Source organism: Varroa destructor, unplaced genomic scaffold (genome assembly GCF_002443255.2).
Source record: "Varroa destructor unplaced genomic scaffold, Vdes_3.0 BEIS01000001.1, whole genome shotgun sequence".
NCBI classification, from domain to species: domain Eukaryota; kingdom Metazoa; phylum Arthropoda; class Arachnida; order Mesostigmata; family Varroidae; genus Varroa; species Varroa destructor.
Genome location: NW_019211454.1, coordinates 26,439,136 through 26,459,004, shown reverse-complemented (window position 1 = coordinate 26,459,004; position 19,869 = coordinate 26,439,136). Strand labels below are relative to the sequence as shown.

At 38.8% G+C, this 19,869-nt stretch overlaps 1 protein-coding gene across 8 annotated transcripts; it reads right to left on the bottom strand.

Moving 5' to 3' along the window:
- Positions 1-1,508: 1,508 nt before the first annotated feature.
- Positions 1,509-19,586, bottom strand: Tat (Tyrosine aminotransferase). 8 transcript variants are annotated; one of them, XM_086988922.1, is made up of 11 exons: positions 19,317-19,586; positions 17,322-17,410; positions 9,864-9,963; positions 8,973-9,160; positions 5,991-6,163; positions 5,637-5,863; positions 4,963-5,116; positions 4,427-4,619; positions 4,123-4,208; positions 3,234-3,317; positions 1,509-2,634 (listed from the first exon to the last, which is right to left on the bottom strand). In XM_086988922.1, exons 3-11 carry the CDS (start codon positions 9,926-9,928, stop codon positions 2,422-2,424), a joined length of 1,383 nt encoding a protein of 460 aa, XP_086845048.1. In that variant the 5' UTR covers positions 9,929-9,963; positions 17,322-17,410; positions 19,317-19,586; the 3' UTR covers positions 1,509-2,421. The 8 variants fall into 8 exon arrangements, with proteins under 8 accessions (XP_086845048.1, XP_086845046.1, XP_022672777.1 ...); XM_086988920.1 differs by lacking the exon at positions 17,322-17,410; XM_022817042.2 differs by lacking the exon at positions 19,317-19,586 and having other exon boundaries at positions 17,322-17,498.
- Between the last annotated feature and the right edge of the window lie 283 nt (positions 19,587-19,869).

The following is a 19,869-nucleotide window of genomic DNA, read 5'->3' as shown; positions in this document are numbered from 1 at the left end:
TACAGCTGAGGGTCGATTGCAGCCGGTAGCAAATCTATTAGACTTTGGAGTGCAAGAACCTTCATAGGGCACTGAAGTTTGTGGAAGCTGCGTCCCTCTGGTAAGGTTTAGAAGGACGAAAAATCCGTAGGGGGATGGAGTTCGAGGTGAAGTTTCGAGCTAGATAAAGCTGGATCGGGAAACATTTGTAAAGTTCGTTGATATCGAGCTACCGCTGCTTGACCTGTTGCATTTAAAAGCACATCTGAAGCCTTTTTGGGCAACGACTGGCTGAATTTTTCCTGTTATTCTCTACTCTTGTTAGAGGGGCGCAAGCAAAAATATACCTCCAGCCAATCAACCTGGCCCATAACTATACATGGTAGGGTAGGAACTTCTGCTTTAATGGGCACTCCAGTATCAGTTTTCGGGCATCGAGTTAAGACAGCCAGCAAGGGCAGGGAGGAACTGTGCTCTATTGACACCGTCCGAGGTGAAACCATGAGGTAGAACGTTGTTCTAAGTCCTGCTACATTTACAAAGGTCCATTAAATGGCCATTTTTTACTAATGTGATCTAACTATACCAATGACAGCTGAGAGTAGGTCGTAGATGTTATGCTAAAAAAATGGCATTTCACTTTCACCGGAGCTCACGTATAGCACTCTTGCGATCAGACGAAGGCTTGAGCTTCTCAGCTCCGTCATGGTGTTTTTTTGGATGGAAGAATTCGAGCTTAAACTCGAGGTACGTACGAGTCATCAAACGATACGTTAAGTCGCAACTCTAAACCCGCCAACCCGCTATTTCAGTGAAGTAAAGCTCGGTTACTTCTTGACATCGGTATCGGAGTTGTGTCAGTACGCTTGCTGTACTCTTTGTCAAAGTGACAGTGCCGCAAACTGGAAGACCTCATTAGTAGGCGCCGATAAACCTGAGTCAATAATAGTCGTTGTCAGGCAAACAAGCATTGTAAAACAATATATGTACCGAGGAGGCGCCAAATAGGAATCGGATGATATCTCAAACGTGTAGGTTGGGATCTGCTTGAGTATCATGATTTAGCGTCATTATACAATATTTTCTGTGTACCTTCTTGCCTTATTTAACGCTTACTAAGCGGAATGTATAGTAGAAATCGGTTAAAGATATGCGTGAATTTAAAGCCATCGGATTTATTTAAGGCTTCGAGCTGAACAAGCGGTAAGACGCGGTCAAAAATATCGGAAACGTACTCAATAAAAGTTGTTTAAGGCTGCAATGTTTTTTTAAAAAAAAATTTATCTATGCAATTAAGCCTTTGTGTAAACTTGAGTGAAATTCTAGATAAAATAATAAGTCATAAAATTGCAGCTCAGTCAAAATAGCGATATTCTACTCTAGTAAAGAGAAAAATAGTATAAACTGAAATAGTTGCAACGTTATGCAATCAAGTAGTTTCCTTGTGTTAGCTTTGAATTTACGTTTTTCCTAATTGAAGTTTACGTTGCAAAAAACTAACTGACTAGGTAGTGATGAGCATATGGGGGTAGCTCTGTGAAAATTTTGTAGTTTATTGAAGTTTTCAAGCACATCTAACATAATCAATAGCATCCAGTTAACATCGTTATTTATACATCATCGAGCCGAAATGCTCATCACAACATATGCTTCTGCATGTACAAAGCTGTTCTACAATAATTACGAGGAAGTTTCAAAGCCGGACAATTTCTAAAGCTGAGCATCGCAAATTAACTCATAATACTACCTTTAAAGCTCTCTTTAAATCGCTTATAAAATGTAACATATATATAAAAAATAAGCATGAGTATATAGGTATAAAAAAATTTCGTTCGCGAGGTCAAGCGAAGAAGTTTGAAAATGAGAGGCACATTTATATTAAATAAACACACAGGCCACTTCAGTGCGTGAATAACATTCACACCTTTTACTAATTCTGTACAATTTATTTACCGGTGTGATCCGAAAGAAGGTACGGCCAAACGTTTTAAGAGAGTAACACTGACAGTCTCCTTGAGATAAAAATGAACTTTCCAAAAATTCCCCACAAGATACTCACTACTATTTAGCATGCAAACAACAGAGTGTACTTCAATATAATAACTAATCCTTTCAAATTTCCGAGATTCCGAAAATTATTCCGAAATTTAGCCTACTTTATTTAAAACTCGCATTTAGTTATGCTACCGTAACGATATGAGCAAATAACAGAGATTACCTGAACACACATGGTAATGCCTATCTTTGTAAGGCCGCGGCTGAAGACAGCTACCTTAAAGGTAATCTAGTTTAGAAAGCTAAATAAATGTTGGTTACTTTAGTTAATACTAATAGTTAATTTAAATCATTCGAACGTTGCACAGTGCGCTGAACCTCTCCTCTACTCAAATTGTTTTCCGTGATTGAATTAACACCTAAGAGTAGACAGAGAAAGAGCAGAGCTCAGAAGTACTTTGCATGTCGCTCACAGAATGCTGACACACGATCGCAGGCGTCCAGGATCATATCCTGCGGCACGGTAAGCACAATCCGGAAATAATTTGGGTAGGAAAATGCCTTTCCTGGCATGCAGAACACCGACTCCTGTCGAAATAGCTCTTTGCAAAATTCTGCGTCATCAGAAAACTCCTTAAACCGATCTAAGTCGACACCAACCTGTTATTACAACAATCAACACAGTTGTAGCGTTATTTGGTAATACGATGAGTCTTTTTCTGGTTGTAAAATCTGTACGAAATAGTTGAAACGCCGATTGCGAAATAAGAAAAGAAAAACCCTTTTGACCCTTTATACGCATCACTAACTCTAAGCTGCTCTTTTGAAGTTACGCCCTGATTTTGTAGTCACCTTAAGTGTGCACGATTCTCTAGATCTATTAGATTGTATGTAATCTATGATAACTAGTAAACACGTAAAAAAATATTCTATAAGAAACTTCAGCGAGTAAACAAACTGAAGTCTTTTACAATCTATGATAACTAGTAAACACGTAAAAAATATTCTATAAGAAACTTCAGCGAGTAAACAAACTGAAGTCTTTTACAGAAGATAAAGAGTCAATCTGCTAGGAGCTTTCGTTCAAGTACTATATGTATTGCGTGTCTTGAGACTGCTAGATGTGATTTCAGGAAATATCATCAGGCCAATATCGGTACGCCTGAATAGTCTGAGCGTTCATAACTTGTTTCTCGAGTGTAGCTAAAATTCAAAGGTGATCTTCGAGCTGTCAACAACTTGCAAATTGTGATACTGACCATCATATACATGGCCCCTTGAGGCATCACGGGTTTGAGGCCAGGAATCGACGAAATCGCATTGAATGCCAGTGTAGCGTTATCCTAAAATATCGGAAGATCACACATTAGTAACTTCATAATCAATAGCTTTGACAGTAGCGGTAGCTCGATGGGCCAGGCGTGTAAACATGATCTATTTTGTATGAACCACACTGAGTACAGTTTAGGTATACGACAGGACCCGAGTTTCTCAAGAACACTCAAAAGAGGAAGAGTAAGAAAACAATAAAGCTTGAAGTTTATAATAGGAACGTTTGCAATATCTAGCTGATTAAAGACGTTTCACAAAAGCTGTGTTGGAGGAGTAGGAGTGGCAATAGGTAAAATCAAATTGGCCTTTTCAAGCAATTTACTCCTGATTCAAGTGTTGCTTAACGCAAGGTTTATCTTGAATACGAATGATCAGTTCTAAAAAACATAGTGTGGTGTAGAAGAATACTGAATCTGAGCGAATGCGTGATTCGAGAAAAAATAAACATCACAGTTTGTCAGTGGTCGTTCAAAAGATGGCTACTACCTTGACGTTGTTGTCAACGGTACGCAGAACGCTACAGTTAGATATCAGGTGCTATTTCCCCGCGGCCATTAAATAAACTCTTTCCAAATCAGTTATCTAAATGAACTAGCATTTATCATTAGTGACCGTAGGTAGTTGATATTGTGTTGGCCACCAAAGGTAAATCTAAAAACGTAAGGGCAAAGGTAAGTTCAAATAATAAAATTATTTTACGCTTATCAGATCTTATTATTATCAGATGCTTCTGGCTATCGGCGTCGTTTTAAGAAACCTCTGTAAAAACATCCCTTTTACGCCAGTTTACCAACCACGCTAACTACTAATCCTTACCTCTACAACTTTTACGGTATCATCGTAGAAGGACTGTGGAGTTTGTGTAAGGATATCCGTAATGGCCCCCTGTATCAGTGCGCTACCTGTGGGATAATTAATAGCCACAATCAAAATAATTGTCACAAACAGCCTTCTAAGAGCAGTAGCTATGTCACTAGTTAAACAATCTTGGCCAGCTTAAGCAAACGCTGATATGGGTAAATAATAACTACACTTCTAGCGTGCATGTACTACTTTACTAACCTACATATAATAAGTCAAGAGCATGCTGATTTGAATCTTATTAAGTTTTGACATGTACCTCCCATGATCTTCTGGCTAAGAGCAATGAGTCCTTTCTTGATCGGTGTGAGTATACCCTTTCGATCATGGATGATAATCCAACCGGTTCTCCAGCCAGGCACCAAAAACCGTTTTGTCAGTCCCGAACAAGATACAATAGGCACGTCCGTAGAGAGCGACGCTAAAGGATGGTAAATACGGCCGGAGAACACCTACAAGAACACAATTTAGTGCGGACTGTGGTAGAAGCTGTTTCGATCATTCTAGGCCGTATTTCGCCTTCAAAGACTTCAAAGCAGACGTTGCTAAAAACTTGTGTCATTACATAGAAATTAGAAATCAAGTGATTTTCTTTAAACTGCGTAAAAATCAAGAGACTTTTTACGATTTTCCTCGCCAAGACTAGTATTTAACTTATTTAAGCCTTTAACAATGTTATTCAACGCAATAAAATTAGACATGTAATAGATCGAGCTGGCAACAATGATCAATTATATGTTAACAAACGTAAAATGTATTTAGTTGTTATTCTTTTGGCTAAATCATAGTACTCACGAAGTGTTCGTAAATCTCATCCGCGATAATGGGCAAACGATGTTCTTTTGCTATTTCAAGGATATCCTTAAGGTGTTCCTTTGAATAGACACTGCCACACGGATTCGAAGGATTATTTACGAGGATGGCCCTTGTCCTATTATTTATTGCGCCTCTGAAATATGTATAATCAAACAGAGAGCATATAAGGTGTATACAGTGTCTGACAAGATTCGCTGTAATTTTTTAAACGTAACTTCATCTGTGAATCGCACCTGAGATGGTATTAAGCAATGCAATGGCCAACGATTATAGTTGACTTTGACCTTTTAGATAGAATTCAAATAACTTTTAGGCATCGTTTAAATATGCCTTTAGACGTGCAGGAAATCTCGAAATATGTCCTGTTTTAACTGAATTACTAAACTTGCATATCACCAGTTAAGTTTTACAGGATGGCGAACAGGCTTTAATAAGCGTTGTTGTTAGATACGTCACAGCTAAAACATTTTCATGATTTTCTAGGAAGTCTTTCTGTGACCCATAAGGAATCACTAGTAGTTGTTTAATAAACGTATTGACTCCTGAGTATCTATCTAAAATTATGTTAGTCTATCCATTCAGTAAAGTTTGACTTGCTTAAATAATAGTAGTAGCTGACTGGAAAGAAGCAACGGAGTTAACAGTTTATTTACCGTAGGCTTCTTAAATCAACTTGCCACGAATGAGCCGGGTCGAGGTCATAAAATATCGCCTCAATGCCGACAGAGTTCGCGTGCGTTTTATATACCGAAAAACCTGGTCGAGGAACGAGTACATTCTCACCGGGATTGCAGAAACACATCACGCACATCTCGAGAGCATGTGAAGCACCGCACGTCAGAATTACGTCCTGCTCCGGAAATGGAAATGGGTTTTGCGCCTAAATTGATATTCAACTATGTGATAAAATTCGCGTCTGTTACCTAATGATAATTATTCAAAACCATTTGCAATTCACAGTAAGGAACAGTATATCAGGTGTCAGCATGTAAGGGTTTCTTACGCACACTTGGGTCAATTTCGATTCCGTTGACGGCGCTGTATTTCGCGACCGCTGCACGAGCGGCATAGGTACCTGTGCTTGGTATATAGCCATGGCATTTCATACTGCGTAAGGCACGTTCCACTGCGTCCACGATCTCTGGACATGGCTTTAGATTACCAAAGATTGTCGGATCACCTAAGGTAGGTTAAAAAAATTCTTAAATTATGTTTTGTGTATCCAATACATATCTAGGCAAATATCATAATATGCTTTCCTTGTGTGACCTAGGTGAATTATGTTAAGGTAGAAAGACATTTGTAACCCATTATAAAATGTCGTTGTGTTGAGCCAGGCTCAACCAGAGCAAGTATCTTGGGTAGAACGTACTACGTTATCACTGTTGTTATGTTACTGTGTTACGATAAATAGTTGAAGACATGAAATAATTGCCATAGGCTGGTTTAGTTTGAGAACTGGAATAATCCTTTATGTGTTGTATTAACAGGACTTAACATACATATGTTATTTGTATGTATTTTTTTAATTTAAAAACTGTTGCTAAAGGCTGTTGCTAAACGACCTGCCAGTCTGAAAAAACAAATTTGAATCCAGATGTTGACAACGAAAAAAAGTAAAAAAACCTGTATTTTCCGGATTTTCACTGGTAAGGTTCCGGCTAAAAAGGTTTTCTTAAATTCATTATTTTGATTCGAGTTTTTCGACCTTTGATAAACACATGCAAATGATGTAGTCCATACTATTTCGACCATCAATCGCGTAGTCAGCAGGAATCAGAGTCGGCTTTAGGAGGAATAGGTTGTGTTTAGATCGTATAGTGAGCTCATCTATATCGTGTTTGTATGCTTCTAGTCTCGTACACAGAAATACAATGACTAGATACTGATAATTAAAGCCGCATGCTTATTGTTATGTATGCTAGAAGCGCTAGTGTTTTTGATAACTATTTGCCCCTAGTCGAAAAAACTCCGTAGATCTATAGTACTCGTCCGAAGTGTATTTGAAATGGTCGAAGCACACATTAATATATTTGTTAGAAAGTAGATGTAATAAAGGATTGTCACCTGATGCGGTTAGTCTATTAGTAATTTTCGGCCTTAGAGCAAGAGGTAACTGGTTTGGTAGAGGTGTATATGCTCCTTATACTGAACCGAGTGCAACTTGTAACAACAATGAGGCGTTTTTCAAGTTTGGCAAAAGCGTTACGGACCTGACAGACATTCAACAGTCTGAACTAGAACAGGTTTGCCCGAATTCTAATAAATGATTTCCTAGTGAGAAATATTCTTCCATAATTCTTGCACTCTAAAGGTAAAGTACTCTGATAGAACAAGCATAATAGAAAGCGACCTTTTCTTCCGTCAATAGATCGACTTTCTCAAAACAGTGCATGAAACAAAAAGCCCTTAAACGAACTGGAACTATTTTTTGAAAAATTGCATCGCATATGAATTTAAAGAGAGCTTCTACTTATTGATGACACCCGAAGTTGTTCATTATTATTGTGACACGATGAAGTTCGATTATTCTATATATTCAAAAAGCAAGAGATGGCAATTGTGACATTATCGGAGAATATTTCGGCTTCTCTAATATCTTCGATGGTGCTACCTTAACAAACATCGCTGGGAGTCTCGATGTAAACGACAGCGTGGTAGTGTTCCATCCGCGATATCATGCACTGCATATACAAATACGTGACGCCAGAGTTTAGCCTCTGCATAATTCTGGTTTGAATCTTTGTACATTTTTTCGTCTGCGAATAGTTTAACAGAAACGGCCCGTATCACTATTGAAGTATTCGTTAAGGATCTGAAAAATAATCGCCTTATCAGTTTTGTAGGACAAAACGATATTTACATATTTGTGAAGCCATTTTGAAGAAACTAAAGCTGGCTTAAAAGAAAACTTGAAGAAGCATATGCACTTAGGATTTAAGTGCTCCAGCGTGACAGTCCCAAACTGCTCTAACCTTAACCTGTCAACATAATCACAAACATCAAAATAAGCCAAATGGTAAACTTAAAGGTAAAGGTACGCGGTCATCTAATCATAGAGAAAGATATGGGCAGCTCTACAGAACTTATCATTTGAAAAACATTTAGCCTACTATATTATCAGTGTATATTCAAAGGGCAGCCCCCATGATGCCTTCTCAATTCTCACAAATTTACCCCTTTATTGAGCTTAATATCAATTTCTTATCATGGACGACTGCACAACTGAGTAAAAATGTACTCGTTACTAACAGTTGGCTGATGACTGTCTACTGGAGGAGACAGGCCCAGATTTCTGAACCATCTTTTTTACGACATTAACATTGGACCTTTAGGGAAGCGTTACGTTAAAGAGTGGCAGTTAGTGTCCAGCAATAATGTGGTGACTGAGAGCACTTTGAGGGAACGATAAGGGTCAATTTCGATACGAGTGGAAGAAATCTCGGAGTCGCCGAGACCACAGAGCTTAGTCGAACAACGACGTACTCTTTTGGTGAAGCTTTTCCCATCTCTTTGTAACCAGACGAAACCATAGGGAGGCATCTAGCAGCTCTTTGCGCTTCCCTATAATAATACGTTAAGGATGTCAAATGCAGCTGTTGAGATGCTGAACACTGCTCTTTTCGTACACGTAAAGGTCATCGTAGCAAGTACTCTGACATCAAGTCTCTCATCACTTGCTAGCCAGACCGGAGTGACTCTCGGTAGCCAACGAGCTTTCTAACTTTTTTTTTATTAGCGTTTTTCTTTTTTTTTTTTTCTGATCAACTCTAGCAGAAATTGAACAAATCCAAGTCGAACGAATGTAACAGAATAACGCATAAACATTGTAGGTAACCGATGATGAAGCTGTTCGTTAAGAATCAATGAAACCGAACAATATTACCAATCCGCCGATCGCTAAGCCAACTTTGCGGCGAAATTAAGACTGGATTTGTGGCTATAACGAATTTATTAGCTGTGGCTTTTTGTTGTATACGTTTACTTACCAATGGAAAGTGAAATGACATCTTTTTCGGGGTTGGGTTGCAGGTCGGGATCTTCAACGAATACACGAATAGGATTGAACGTTTTCTTTGCAAAATCAGATGCGTCCACAGAGTCCCAGCTTCGTTCTGGTCGGTGTTCGTCGTCGTAGAATCGATTCGAAAGACAATGCCCATTGACGTACACCGCCCTTATGATGTACCAAAAACACGCAGCGAACTTATAAGTGACGTAATACATCAAGTACGTATAATCATCCTCATTTTGATTAATTTGATCTTGCTCCAGGGAGATTCACATAGAATTGGGAAGGAGCAAAAGAATGTCGTGATGTGTGGGCGCTATCTTATTTCATCCATTGACATTATATCGAAAAGCCCAATAGTCTACATATTAAAAATGGAGATCATGCACCTATTAGAATATAATATTTAGTCACCTATTTATTAGTACTGACGTAAGCGAAGTATTGACTGACAATCCCAGATGACCTAAGCGAAATATAGATAATAAACGTATACGTATATATAAAACAAATTAGATTATTATTATCATTATTATATACAATTATTATTAGATACAATTGCCATTTTAGTGAGTTACATCACGTTAACTAATTCTAATATGATTTGTTTTACTCGCCACGTTGCCACTCCAGTAACCGCTCACAGAACACGATCTCGATGCAGTGAAATCTTTTTGCAGGCTTTTTTTCGTTTCGTGAGAACGTTTTAATGCGAACTCACAGAAGAGAATTGCAGGCTTTATTTGAGATGGAAATCGTTGGCCGGAACGAGTTATTCTGTAGCTTTTTAATAGTAGAATCTAAACTGGTGGCATCAAAAAGCTAACATAATGCTAAATAATAGTAAGGGGAGGTCATATCAGCATACCCGTCTCGAAGACCCTCGTGGCTTATCTTTTTGCTACGGATGGATACAGGTCCATTGCCTTCCATGATATAGCTCTGCCCTTACGGCAGATGCGTCAAAGCTGAAAACGCGAGTAAGGATATAGTTACAGCTATGGCAGTTATTGTCACAAGGTAGATTCTCGCTTCCCCCGTCTCGACATGATTAATCAAGCTAATTCAGTTCTAAATAAACAATAATGTAAAGGCAGCTATAAGTGACTAGGTATCATTACATCACTTAATAGAATTTTCCATGCGATACTAATTCTAATATACACATATGATATATTTAATCCTGACTGACACTTGTGCGAAACGGGACGATCCTAAGCGGTCACCATTGAAAATCTGTTATCTAAACGATTTGCAATCAGAAACGACTAAGAGTAATTTTTAGCTAAAAAAAATCGTTGCCTCTTAAAATCGAGTACGTCCGCAGATTTCAAAGGCATACGAATACAAAAACTGTTCCTTCATAAAATATCATTTGTGGCAAAAGTTAAGTATTTACAACATGAAACAATAATAAAAACGCTGCAATTTTCTCGAGGACGTAGATAAACTATTTTCTCATTATCCATGTAGCATTATTGATGTTCGCCGTTCGAATCAATAAACATTCAGATGAAACTTCGACGCCGGTAGAATCACTTACACTTGATTACTTTAACACCATAAAAAGCACTAAGAACAGAAATGTTGGTAAGCTCGAATGATAAGTACGATTAGTTGCCATGATGGCTATAAGATAGATTTGCTATTGTTTACTCGGTAAACGTCTGTTGAGTGCGATTGGAACTAACGCAGCTCTGAAGTCTTTCTACAAATCTAAATCTATCAAAATTATATAGCCTATAGCTCACACCTTATCAAGATGCACTTCACTCTAAGTGAATTATATTATTCAACTTCCCCTTTTTACATTGCTCTCATCGTAAAACATTGCGGTAAAAATTAGTGTTGAACAAAATTACAAGTTGAAATCTGTCAGTATTCGAGGCCTGATTGGCCTCAACTAGACTCCTATTGACTAAGCTCTTATTGAACTACCAAGCTGACCCGCGAACTGCTCTACATAATTGTTTTTCTTTTAATCCTAAACGAATGCATATGAATCATCCGCAGCAAGAGACTCACCTCGCTACAAGACTATTCTCTAAATCTTAGGCTCCGAAACTTGAGCGGTAACAGGCGTGTCCGCCGGCATTACATCAGTCGACATTCCCAAGTTAAATTCTGCTAGGCGTCCTTGTTAATTTGGCCTTCTGCCTAGACACCACCTTATATAACCGCTGGATCTGTTTCGTTTTCCTCATATACTCAACTTGATCCTTTTTCCCTGTTGTTGTCTGCATTCCCAACTGCTAGGGAGATGTGTGTCTCTGTATGCCCAATTAAACTGATCCCTTGACATCGTACCCAACCTATTATTACACAGTTATTCCGTTACGGTTACGTCTATCTCATTACTGTTGCAATTCCCCCGCTTGAACGTTCCGACAGTATCGTTGACGTGATGCAGTGATCGCATTAAACTTGTTTTGATACGACAAGTGTTGTTGATTGTCGCATTAGAACTAACTCGAACTTTAGGTCGATTGCAAACGTAGACCGTTTCAGTAAATCTGTTGCAATTTTCTTATGACCATGTCGCACAACCTTCGTAGTGGCTATGTCTTTACGGTACTACTTATCACAGATATTCGATTGGTTTGACGGAGTTTTACTATCGTGCTCTTACAATAATTGGTTGCCGCTGGCGAAAGCCAACGGAACTAATCTCGCTATCGTACTCATATGTTTCAGTACCCTTGTTATTTTGCTATTACATCTTTTACAATTGTCTCAGTTAGTTAGCGCTCCGGTCTCCGTCAATCCGTTATTATGAGACATGTGTTCTGCTACCCGAAAAAATAAACGAGTTTGTTTTCGATGCATAGCTAAACAGGGACACACCACTTATACTGAGCTAACCTTCGACTTCGCAGCCGACACTCAGGTAAAATCCAACCCGAACTCTAGCTCAGCTGCACGCCTGTTTGGCTGCTATAATCCCAAGAACGGCTCAGAAGATTGGTAAGAAAGGTATTTAAGCAGTTGTCAAAAACAAAACTGGATGAACCCAAGGTGGAAGTAAATGTTTCTCTATCTTAGATTCAAGAATTTCAAATCAAAACGACTTATTATTTTAACGGGTGTTATATACTCCGATACCGAAAGGGGACCGATACACGCAGAGAGGGAACATGTTGAGACAGGAAGATAAGTTTATTGCAATAAAGCCATGACTTTATTAAGCTGTTCTAAAAGGAATACGGGATCACTGCGACAACGCAACAACGTAACTGTTACGGACCTATAAGTTAGGGTGGACGTAAGCATTTTAGGCAACGGGGTAATGAGATAACCGTAATAAAAAGGTGCAGGCCGCAATTCACCTGTAGTTTGGGTTAGATCGAGTATAACAAATCAGATTCGATAATATCAGAAGATACCGACGAAGTTAAGTGTTGGAGCATTACAATGAAAGAACGAGATTACCGATCGTGTTTAGCGTATAGTTTACGTAAGACTAAGTCTGACATCAACCAGTCGGATTAATCCAGTAAACGGAGAAATTCCATTGAGACGAAAGCTACGGATCACTTTAATTATCTAATTGATACGATTCCTCATCTCAGTCGTTTGCCCCTGAGTGATGGCTGACTCTATTATATTAAAAAAAAAAAAACATTTGATCGTAGTAGGCTGAAAACTATATTAAATATGAATAAAGCAAGCTTGTTTACCCGAGCAGTAGATACTGACGGCCATACGAGTTGCATACACTTAATTGCAATCGCGCTTCGCCATTGATGATTGATTTTTAAAATATGTTGTTCATTTTTGATTCCTGAATTTTCAAGCGCAAGCAGTTAAATTGACCGCTAGTTATAAGTTTGTTGTTAATAAGCTTCTCGGCGGACGTATAAAGTTTTTTTTGAGCCTTCCATATGAGTCCGTAATTAAAATTCCGTAATTAAAACAATTCACTTTAAATAAATATATTATTTTGACTATAAACTCTGAATATACTAGACTGTTTGACAATTATAGGCTTACTCTCTTTAGCACTGCTCAACGATAGTACCGGTATTGGATTTGTGTCCGGTCAATACACTTAGTCCAATGTTCAATACTTTTGTTTCCGCAATACATCGAGTTACAGATGTCGAATTATAGTATAGACACCAAGTAGTTAGCCTCGTACCACAGGTTTTCAGTAGCAAGCATGCACATGAACTTCAACGTAATGAAGTTCGAAACAACTATACACGAATAAAGTTCTATCCGCTTTTAATGAGCATTTAGACGTAATAGCCACTGCTCTCCATCAGCAGGCGGTGGTGCCTATCACTATGCATTGTAACAGCCACACATGAAGGGCTGTGAATCGAAAACCTTTGTTGTGCTATCACAGGCCGCTTTTTTGAAAAAGCTGCGATCTAAGTTGGGACCTCAATATCTAACGTTTGCGCTGCCCATAATCACTTTTTTTCGCTTCTCTCTTTCAGTGTCGCTCGTTTTCCAATGACGTTTCTGTTAGTCGATTGACATACCCGGCTACTGCCGAGAAGTGGCATCCAGTCACCAATTAGATCCCGTATAGATACTGACCTTGTATCCAACATATATCTTGCACCAAGCAGGATTGATCAGAACAATTGGACCAGAAGCTGAACACGTAACTCAAAGGATTTATCGAAAATTTAAAGAAAACGGAAAAGTGAAACAATATCAAAACTTTCAAAAACACGTTTCGGGTAAACATTGCGAGATTGGCTTGTATTTCGCCAATAAAAGGTAGCGACCCACTGTTCGACTATAGAACATGTGTCCTTAATACAAGAATATAAATTACTGGCGTCACTTCAATTTTCAATCACTATCAGATGTTTTCCACTTTTATTGTAAAAAAGGTTTCCTATCGCACATACGTTCTGATATTTACAAGGCAATCCTTATGAACTTCGATTAACCGATACATTTGTAAAATGCTGCCACCCAACGTAAAGTTAGTGATTGCTTTTATTCGACAATGATCCCTCTATGTAATGATCACTGTCTAAGCCTTTAAAACGGAATCGCTTAACGATCCTATCATACGTTCGTAATATTTTAATCAAGATCCATTACTTACGATCGTCGATGCGACGTACAATTCTAAGATAAGCAGCAGTAATTATAGTCCGTTAGTCGTTAGTGTTCGGCACGATAAGAGTCCTTCCCTGTGGAACTCACCGACGAGGAAAGTGGCCTCGTATCTTAAGGCACGCGGTCTGCGTAAGCCTAAATCTTAAAGGGAGAAAAAAGTAGGCGAGCCTTGTCAGGAAGCGTACTATCCTTACACTGACCGGTTGTATTCAGTGGTGAATGGTATTTCTCTTTTAAAAGAACTAAAAACCTTCCTTAAAGACTAAGTAAAATTGGCCAGAGCACTGCTGACACCTGACGATAATTTTATTCTTAAGAAATGCCATCAAGGGTTTGCGGTGCCATATCTTCTAGGAGGAGGGCGCAGCAAAAAATGCAAGGAAATAGGGAAATTTGACAACGAATTCTCTAGAGCGGCTATGTTAGTATAAAAGTAGGTGTTTAGAAGTTTCATGCACAGGTCAGCAATATACCTGCACAGGACAAATATTGGGTACAAAAAACTCAGGTACGCACAACAACCGATTGAACTGTACTAACACAGGTGGCCAATAAGCGAAATACAATAACATATTATCGTGTCGAATATATATTATTATTATCTAAAAACATATTTTAGATATTTGATATGTTTTATTATAGTTGTCAATTGTAACTCGAACTCGCACAGCGACAAGTAAAAAGCATCTTGAGTGACGAAAAGCTGCTAGCCATCATATTGTATCTACAGGCGCTGTAATGCTGCACTATTCCTTAAACAATCGCCCCTGCCCGAGCGTGAAAATTGACTCCCTAGTTGTCGGGGTGAGATCGCGCTTACATCGGTCGCCTCGCCGCCTCAATACCCGTTACTCCTCTTTCTCATGCCGCGCGTTCAAACGAAATGGAGAACGTCGTAGGTGACAGCAGAAACGGTCTCAACTCTGTTTTCCGGAGGTCTCCATCCCCCACATGCGTGACGCACAGACACGCACAGTTGGTACACCCATACATCACCCTTGCAATACAAAGCAGAACCTCGAAAACATGTTTGCTCATTGTAAGTGGCAGGGTTAAAATACGAATAAGATATAGCAGATCGTTTACACCAAATCAACCCTTAAGACTGTTTAATAAATGGCGTCTTTAGTTATGTCAGCCAACAGCTATCCGCCGACGCACTTTCACTCTAAACAAAAAAAAAACACCTTTCGCCAACCTGCCGCTAATTGTTTGCGCAATTTTTTAGGTAAAAAAAAAATAGGGATTGTTTTGGCAAAGCTCGAGTCAATGATACCTGGTTTTAGGACGACGTCAAGCCATATTGCTATTTAGGAAATTTGTGCATTCCCAGTTTTTTTCTGTGTTCTCTCGCTTGAGATACAACGCAACCGTTTCTTTGTTGTCCTTTTTCACCGAGCTATCATTGTTTAATTCGGAAACAATTTTCTCGAGACCCTTGTCAATATTAACTGTAGCTTGCGGTAATGAATTCACATATGGTGCTCAAAGCTGGCCACTTATCAATAGTGCTTACTCACTTAAAAACTGCACAAGTTTCACACGATTTTATGTAGCGCTTTATCGAATGCATGCACGGTCGCATGCAAGAGTCTTGATCGTTTTTCAAAAAAAAATATCGGTCTCTCATAAACGAAAACAGTACATGAGGAAACGAAACTGCCGGACGCTCAATTTCAGTTATGCGACGCGTGTGAAGCTTCTAGTTCTTACAAAAAGTCGAGCAGTAAAGGTAATTGGAACTATTTAAGTACAATAGGCGGCGCTGTGGAACCTCACGGGTGACCTTTGTGGCTGAGAAATAGATAAATGGCTATTCGTCGCGACATCACTGAATAGAAAATCTGAATTCAACTATACGTGGGTTTAAAACTTTTGTGTAATAAAATACTAGCATTTACAATCAGTAACATTTGTAACTCCTTCGATCGTGTGATAAATAATGCCACATTTATTCTTTGAATAGATCGTACTGAAGTCCTGCAACGCATAACAACCTATTAGGGAAGAGAATCCCCCCTCAGCTTTAGAAAATTCTTTAACATAGTGGCTATTGAGGTCCCCCATGGGTAGCATAATCCACCTAATCAATAGATTCAACGAGTGGCCTCTTCATGATATTGGTTAACTGATTCACGGATATATATTAGTGATGATCTTTTGATAAAAATAGATTTGTCAATGTAAGACATCTAATTATTATTTCCTCTAATTTTTTTCTTCATTTAATGTTCTAAAAAATATATTTGGTAAAGAATTTTATATATAGAAATGACTTCATTATCTAACGAACTAGGCTAGATATATTCGATTTCAAGAACGGGTTCTCATAATATGACATATATTTGATTCAAGGCTGATATTTTCACGTTAAAAATGAAAGTATGTGAGTATTTATTGCATATTATACCTTCTTTTTTGTCCAGTTCTACTTATCTGACTGAAAAAAGGCTTTGAATACGTCTCCTGCGTTTTCCTAAAACCAGAATAGTTCGACAGGGACAAAATCTCTGCTGACAAGATAGGCTGCGTTTGCGTGTAGCCATCATCTACACACTGTGCATTGTCATGGTAATTATTGAATTTTTTTCTAAGGTAGGATATTATTTTACAACTAAAAACATAATTCAATAGGTATTTTGGTGTTTATACTCAAATTGTTTAATTTTACAATAAGCTCTGTTGAAAGATTCCTCTCGTAGTTTCCTTAGCAAAATTCTTGAGTAACTTTTAAATACGCTTTTTTTTTTCTATTTTTAAAGCTTTACATCCGTTTGGGCAGCACTCTTTATCAAACCTGACATTATATCGGTGACGCAGATGATGGCAGTGATATGCTATTCAACCAGCGCGGTTGTTGCTATAAGATATGGCTGGGGCAGCATAGGATAGGATCGAGCCATTTTTACCTTATGGTGGCATTCGCCGTAGGCTTTGAAAAAGAAATGCCATCATTTGCAATATTGACGAGTCACGGAGGAAGGAATCTTACCTCAAGAAAAAAGCGATAACCCGAGTTTCTACTGTTAAATGAAAGCATGTAGGGCGAGCTCAAATGCCACAGCGGCAAATGACCTTTCTTCGTACACAGAAACCCTGTATTCAGTTTGACCTGTTTTGACCGAACGAACAGCATCTTGAACCGGGCTATGCCTTAGTAGCGTATAACTAAGATCACGGAAAATTCACGTGATGTAAAATACGTGCGTTACGTCTTTATAAGTTGAATGTTGAATTTGCTTACCAGACTTTCGCTTTCAGTGCATGCCAAGTAGAGCATTCAGCTTCGTTGAACCAAGATCATGAAGTTTGCATTTGAGCCACACCCTGGGGCTAAAGACAGAACGCAACCTTCTAAGTTAGGCGCAGCATAATGTAACTCTTGCAAGAAAACCTGAACTGTTAAAGTAAACGGTACCGCTCTCTGAGTCGGACTTGCGACAAACACTCCCTTCTTTCTCAAGGACAAATTTATGAAAGGCGTAAAGCACCGTGTGGTCCCAGGGGCTGAGCTGCCAACAGGTAACGTATGATGGGTCACGGAGCATGCAGAATCGATTGAAGCGCCATATAAGAGAAACTACTCGGAATAGATGAGATCGCAAATTAGATCCTGGCTTCGGTTACTGGAACATTAGAGGCATGCATAGAATGGTTAAGGTCGGCAAGGGTAAAATACGGTGTTTCGCCTTTTGTTATCGTAGTTTAGCTAATAGCAGCCTTAATAGTGTGTTACATTGAGTAAGTCTGCATAATGTTTGCTATAAAGTGATGCGCTATATAGCAATTAATGGCCTCATCTTCTATCAGATAGTCCATACGACCAGTTCGGTAGTTCCTTTAATCCCACAGATACTTAGTTGTACTTTGGAGTTGCCGTTCTTGAATATAATCGCTAACGATTGTGATTCGTAATTTATTCCACTCAGGTAGTTAGAAACGCAATGGCCTACTACATAGACGCATGTAAAATCGGACACATATGCACGAACGGAGGTAGTTCAGCTAGCTTGATTAATCCCTAGTAACGTACTTTGACACAGTCCGCGACGCGTTCATGAGTCGCCAGATGTATATTTTACAACAGATATACAAGCTTTGCCAGACAGAGGTGGCCAGGTCCAAAAACAATACACGTGCATCTATGCCTTTAGTAAATAAATAAATAACCCTTTGTCGTTCATAATACAAATAATCAATGACTCAGTACAGATATGTCGTTTGACTCTTCCATTGTGCTAGTAACAGACGAACTTAATCTCCGAGAAAAAGAGATACAGAAATTTGTTAGTTACTGCTTATAACAAAAAAATCAATATTTGCCATCAAGAAATACGTGGAGGAAGGTGTGTTTTCTGATACCCAAAAACATATCGTCTTGTGGGAGAGCAACACATGATTGTTGACAGATCCACCACTGCAAACATACGTCCATTGCCATTCATAGGTACACTATTGCAAGCAATCGGATATCGTCGCCGTCTTGCTACAATCAGATCTTCGTTTATCAGTAAAATCATTCTTCTGAAGAAATTTTCTATTTAGGTTTTATAGAAGCTCTTTGGCTCTCTCTCGCTTTGTCTACAGTGGAAGTGAGCGGAAGCGGGCTAGATATAAGACATGAACACGGTAAATGAAGACTGGACAGAGACCGATTCTAATATATCTGCATGGCCTGCATTATGGTGTTGTTTTCTACCAGGAATGTGAAGCATGCCTTAAGTTCCAACCACGAAAAACAACACAGTATTTAATAATGAAAAAGATCTACCTGCTAAACAGCCCGTTAGTTGAGCAATTATGGTAACAACGTTTGCCAGCAGCTCGTCGAACTGTACCCCTCAAAAGCATTCCCGACCTTAGATGTTAATTTTGGCTTCTGCGGTTCATCTCATGCTAGCTGACAATTATTCTTCTTAATTTCCAGTTAAGTTAAACGCTTCATTAACAAGAAGAGAAATTGTAAAAAGCATACATTATCATATTGATAAATAGCCAAGTTACATATTGGCCTCTAACTGAATTGATTGTGTATGAATAAGCATAATAACTAAATTTAAACACGCAGGCTGTGCTGATAGGTCCGCTAAATGATTGCCTTCGATAAATAAAAATGTCCTGATTTTGTTCCCTTCCTTTTTCTGCCCGTTCATTGTTTATTTCGCATGCACACCTATCTTGTCTGCAAGATCTCCCGTATTAAATATAAAATAATGAGTATTTAACACGTTCTACTCACCGTTGTTTGAATCACGAACGGACCATTAATCTTGTGATGTTTTATTTGCTTACGAATAGTATCTCGACGGGACATCTCATCATCAACATGATACCACTTTATAATCACTTGGTTTTCTTCATTATTTTTTCCAGCCAGCTCGCGATTACATTTAATGTTCTTCTTTACCATTTGTTCGATTTATTTGCCCTGTTTTATTTTGTTCTTCTAGTTTCTCTAGTTCCAGCGTCTCGTCTAGGCTGGCAATGGCACGACACGTTGCTCGGGTGAATGTAGCACACATGCATGGACTAACGGGGGAATCCACGCGTACGTCAAGGACTCAATTTTCACTCTCGTTTTACGCCGTTTATGATGTCTCACAGTTGATGATCGTGTCTGGCACTGATTAGAAGCTTTATAGACGTTCTAGGAGAACAGCGTTGCAGGCCAACCGTTGGGCGAAAGCAGTTTCTCGCTACCGAGCGGGAGATAGAGGTCTTCCACCACAACCTCGTGTCTACGAGCACGAGTCCGTCTACGGAAATTGGACATGGTCCAAAGGTACGGAATA

Bases quoted from the DNA above. Each gene is read 5' to 3' on its own strand.
- Tat (XM_086988922.1), bottom strand. From the start codon at position 9,928: ATGGAAGGCAATGGACCTGTATCCATCCGTAGCAAAAAGATAAGCCAC. The intron at 9,161-9,863 runs GTATGCTGATAT...GTACATCATAAG, and splicing joins CACGAGGGTCTTCGAGACGG to GGCGGTGTACGTCAATGGGC. The intron at 2,635-3,233 runs GTCAGTATCACA...TTGTAATAACAG, and splicing joins AAGGGGCCATGTATATGATG to GTTGGTGTCGACTTAGATCG.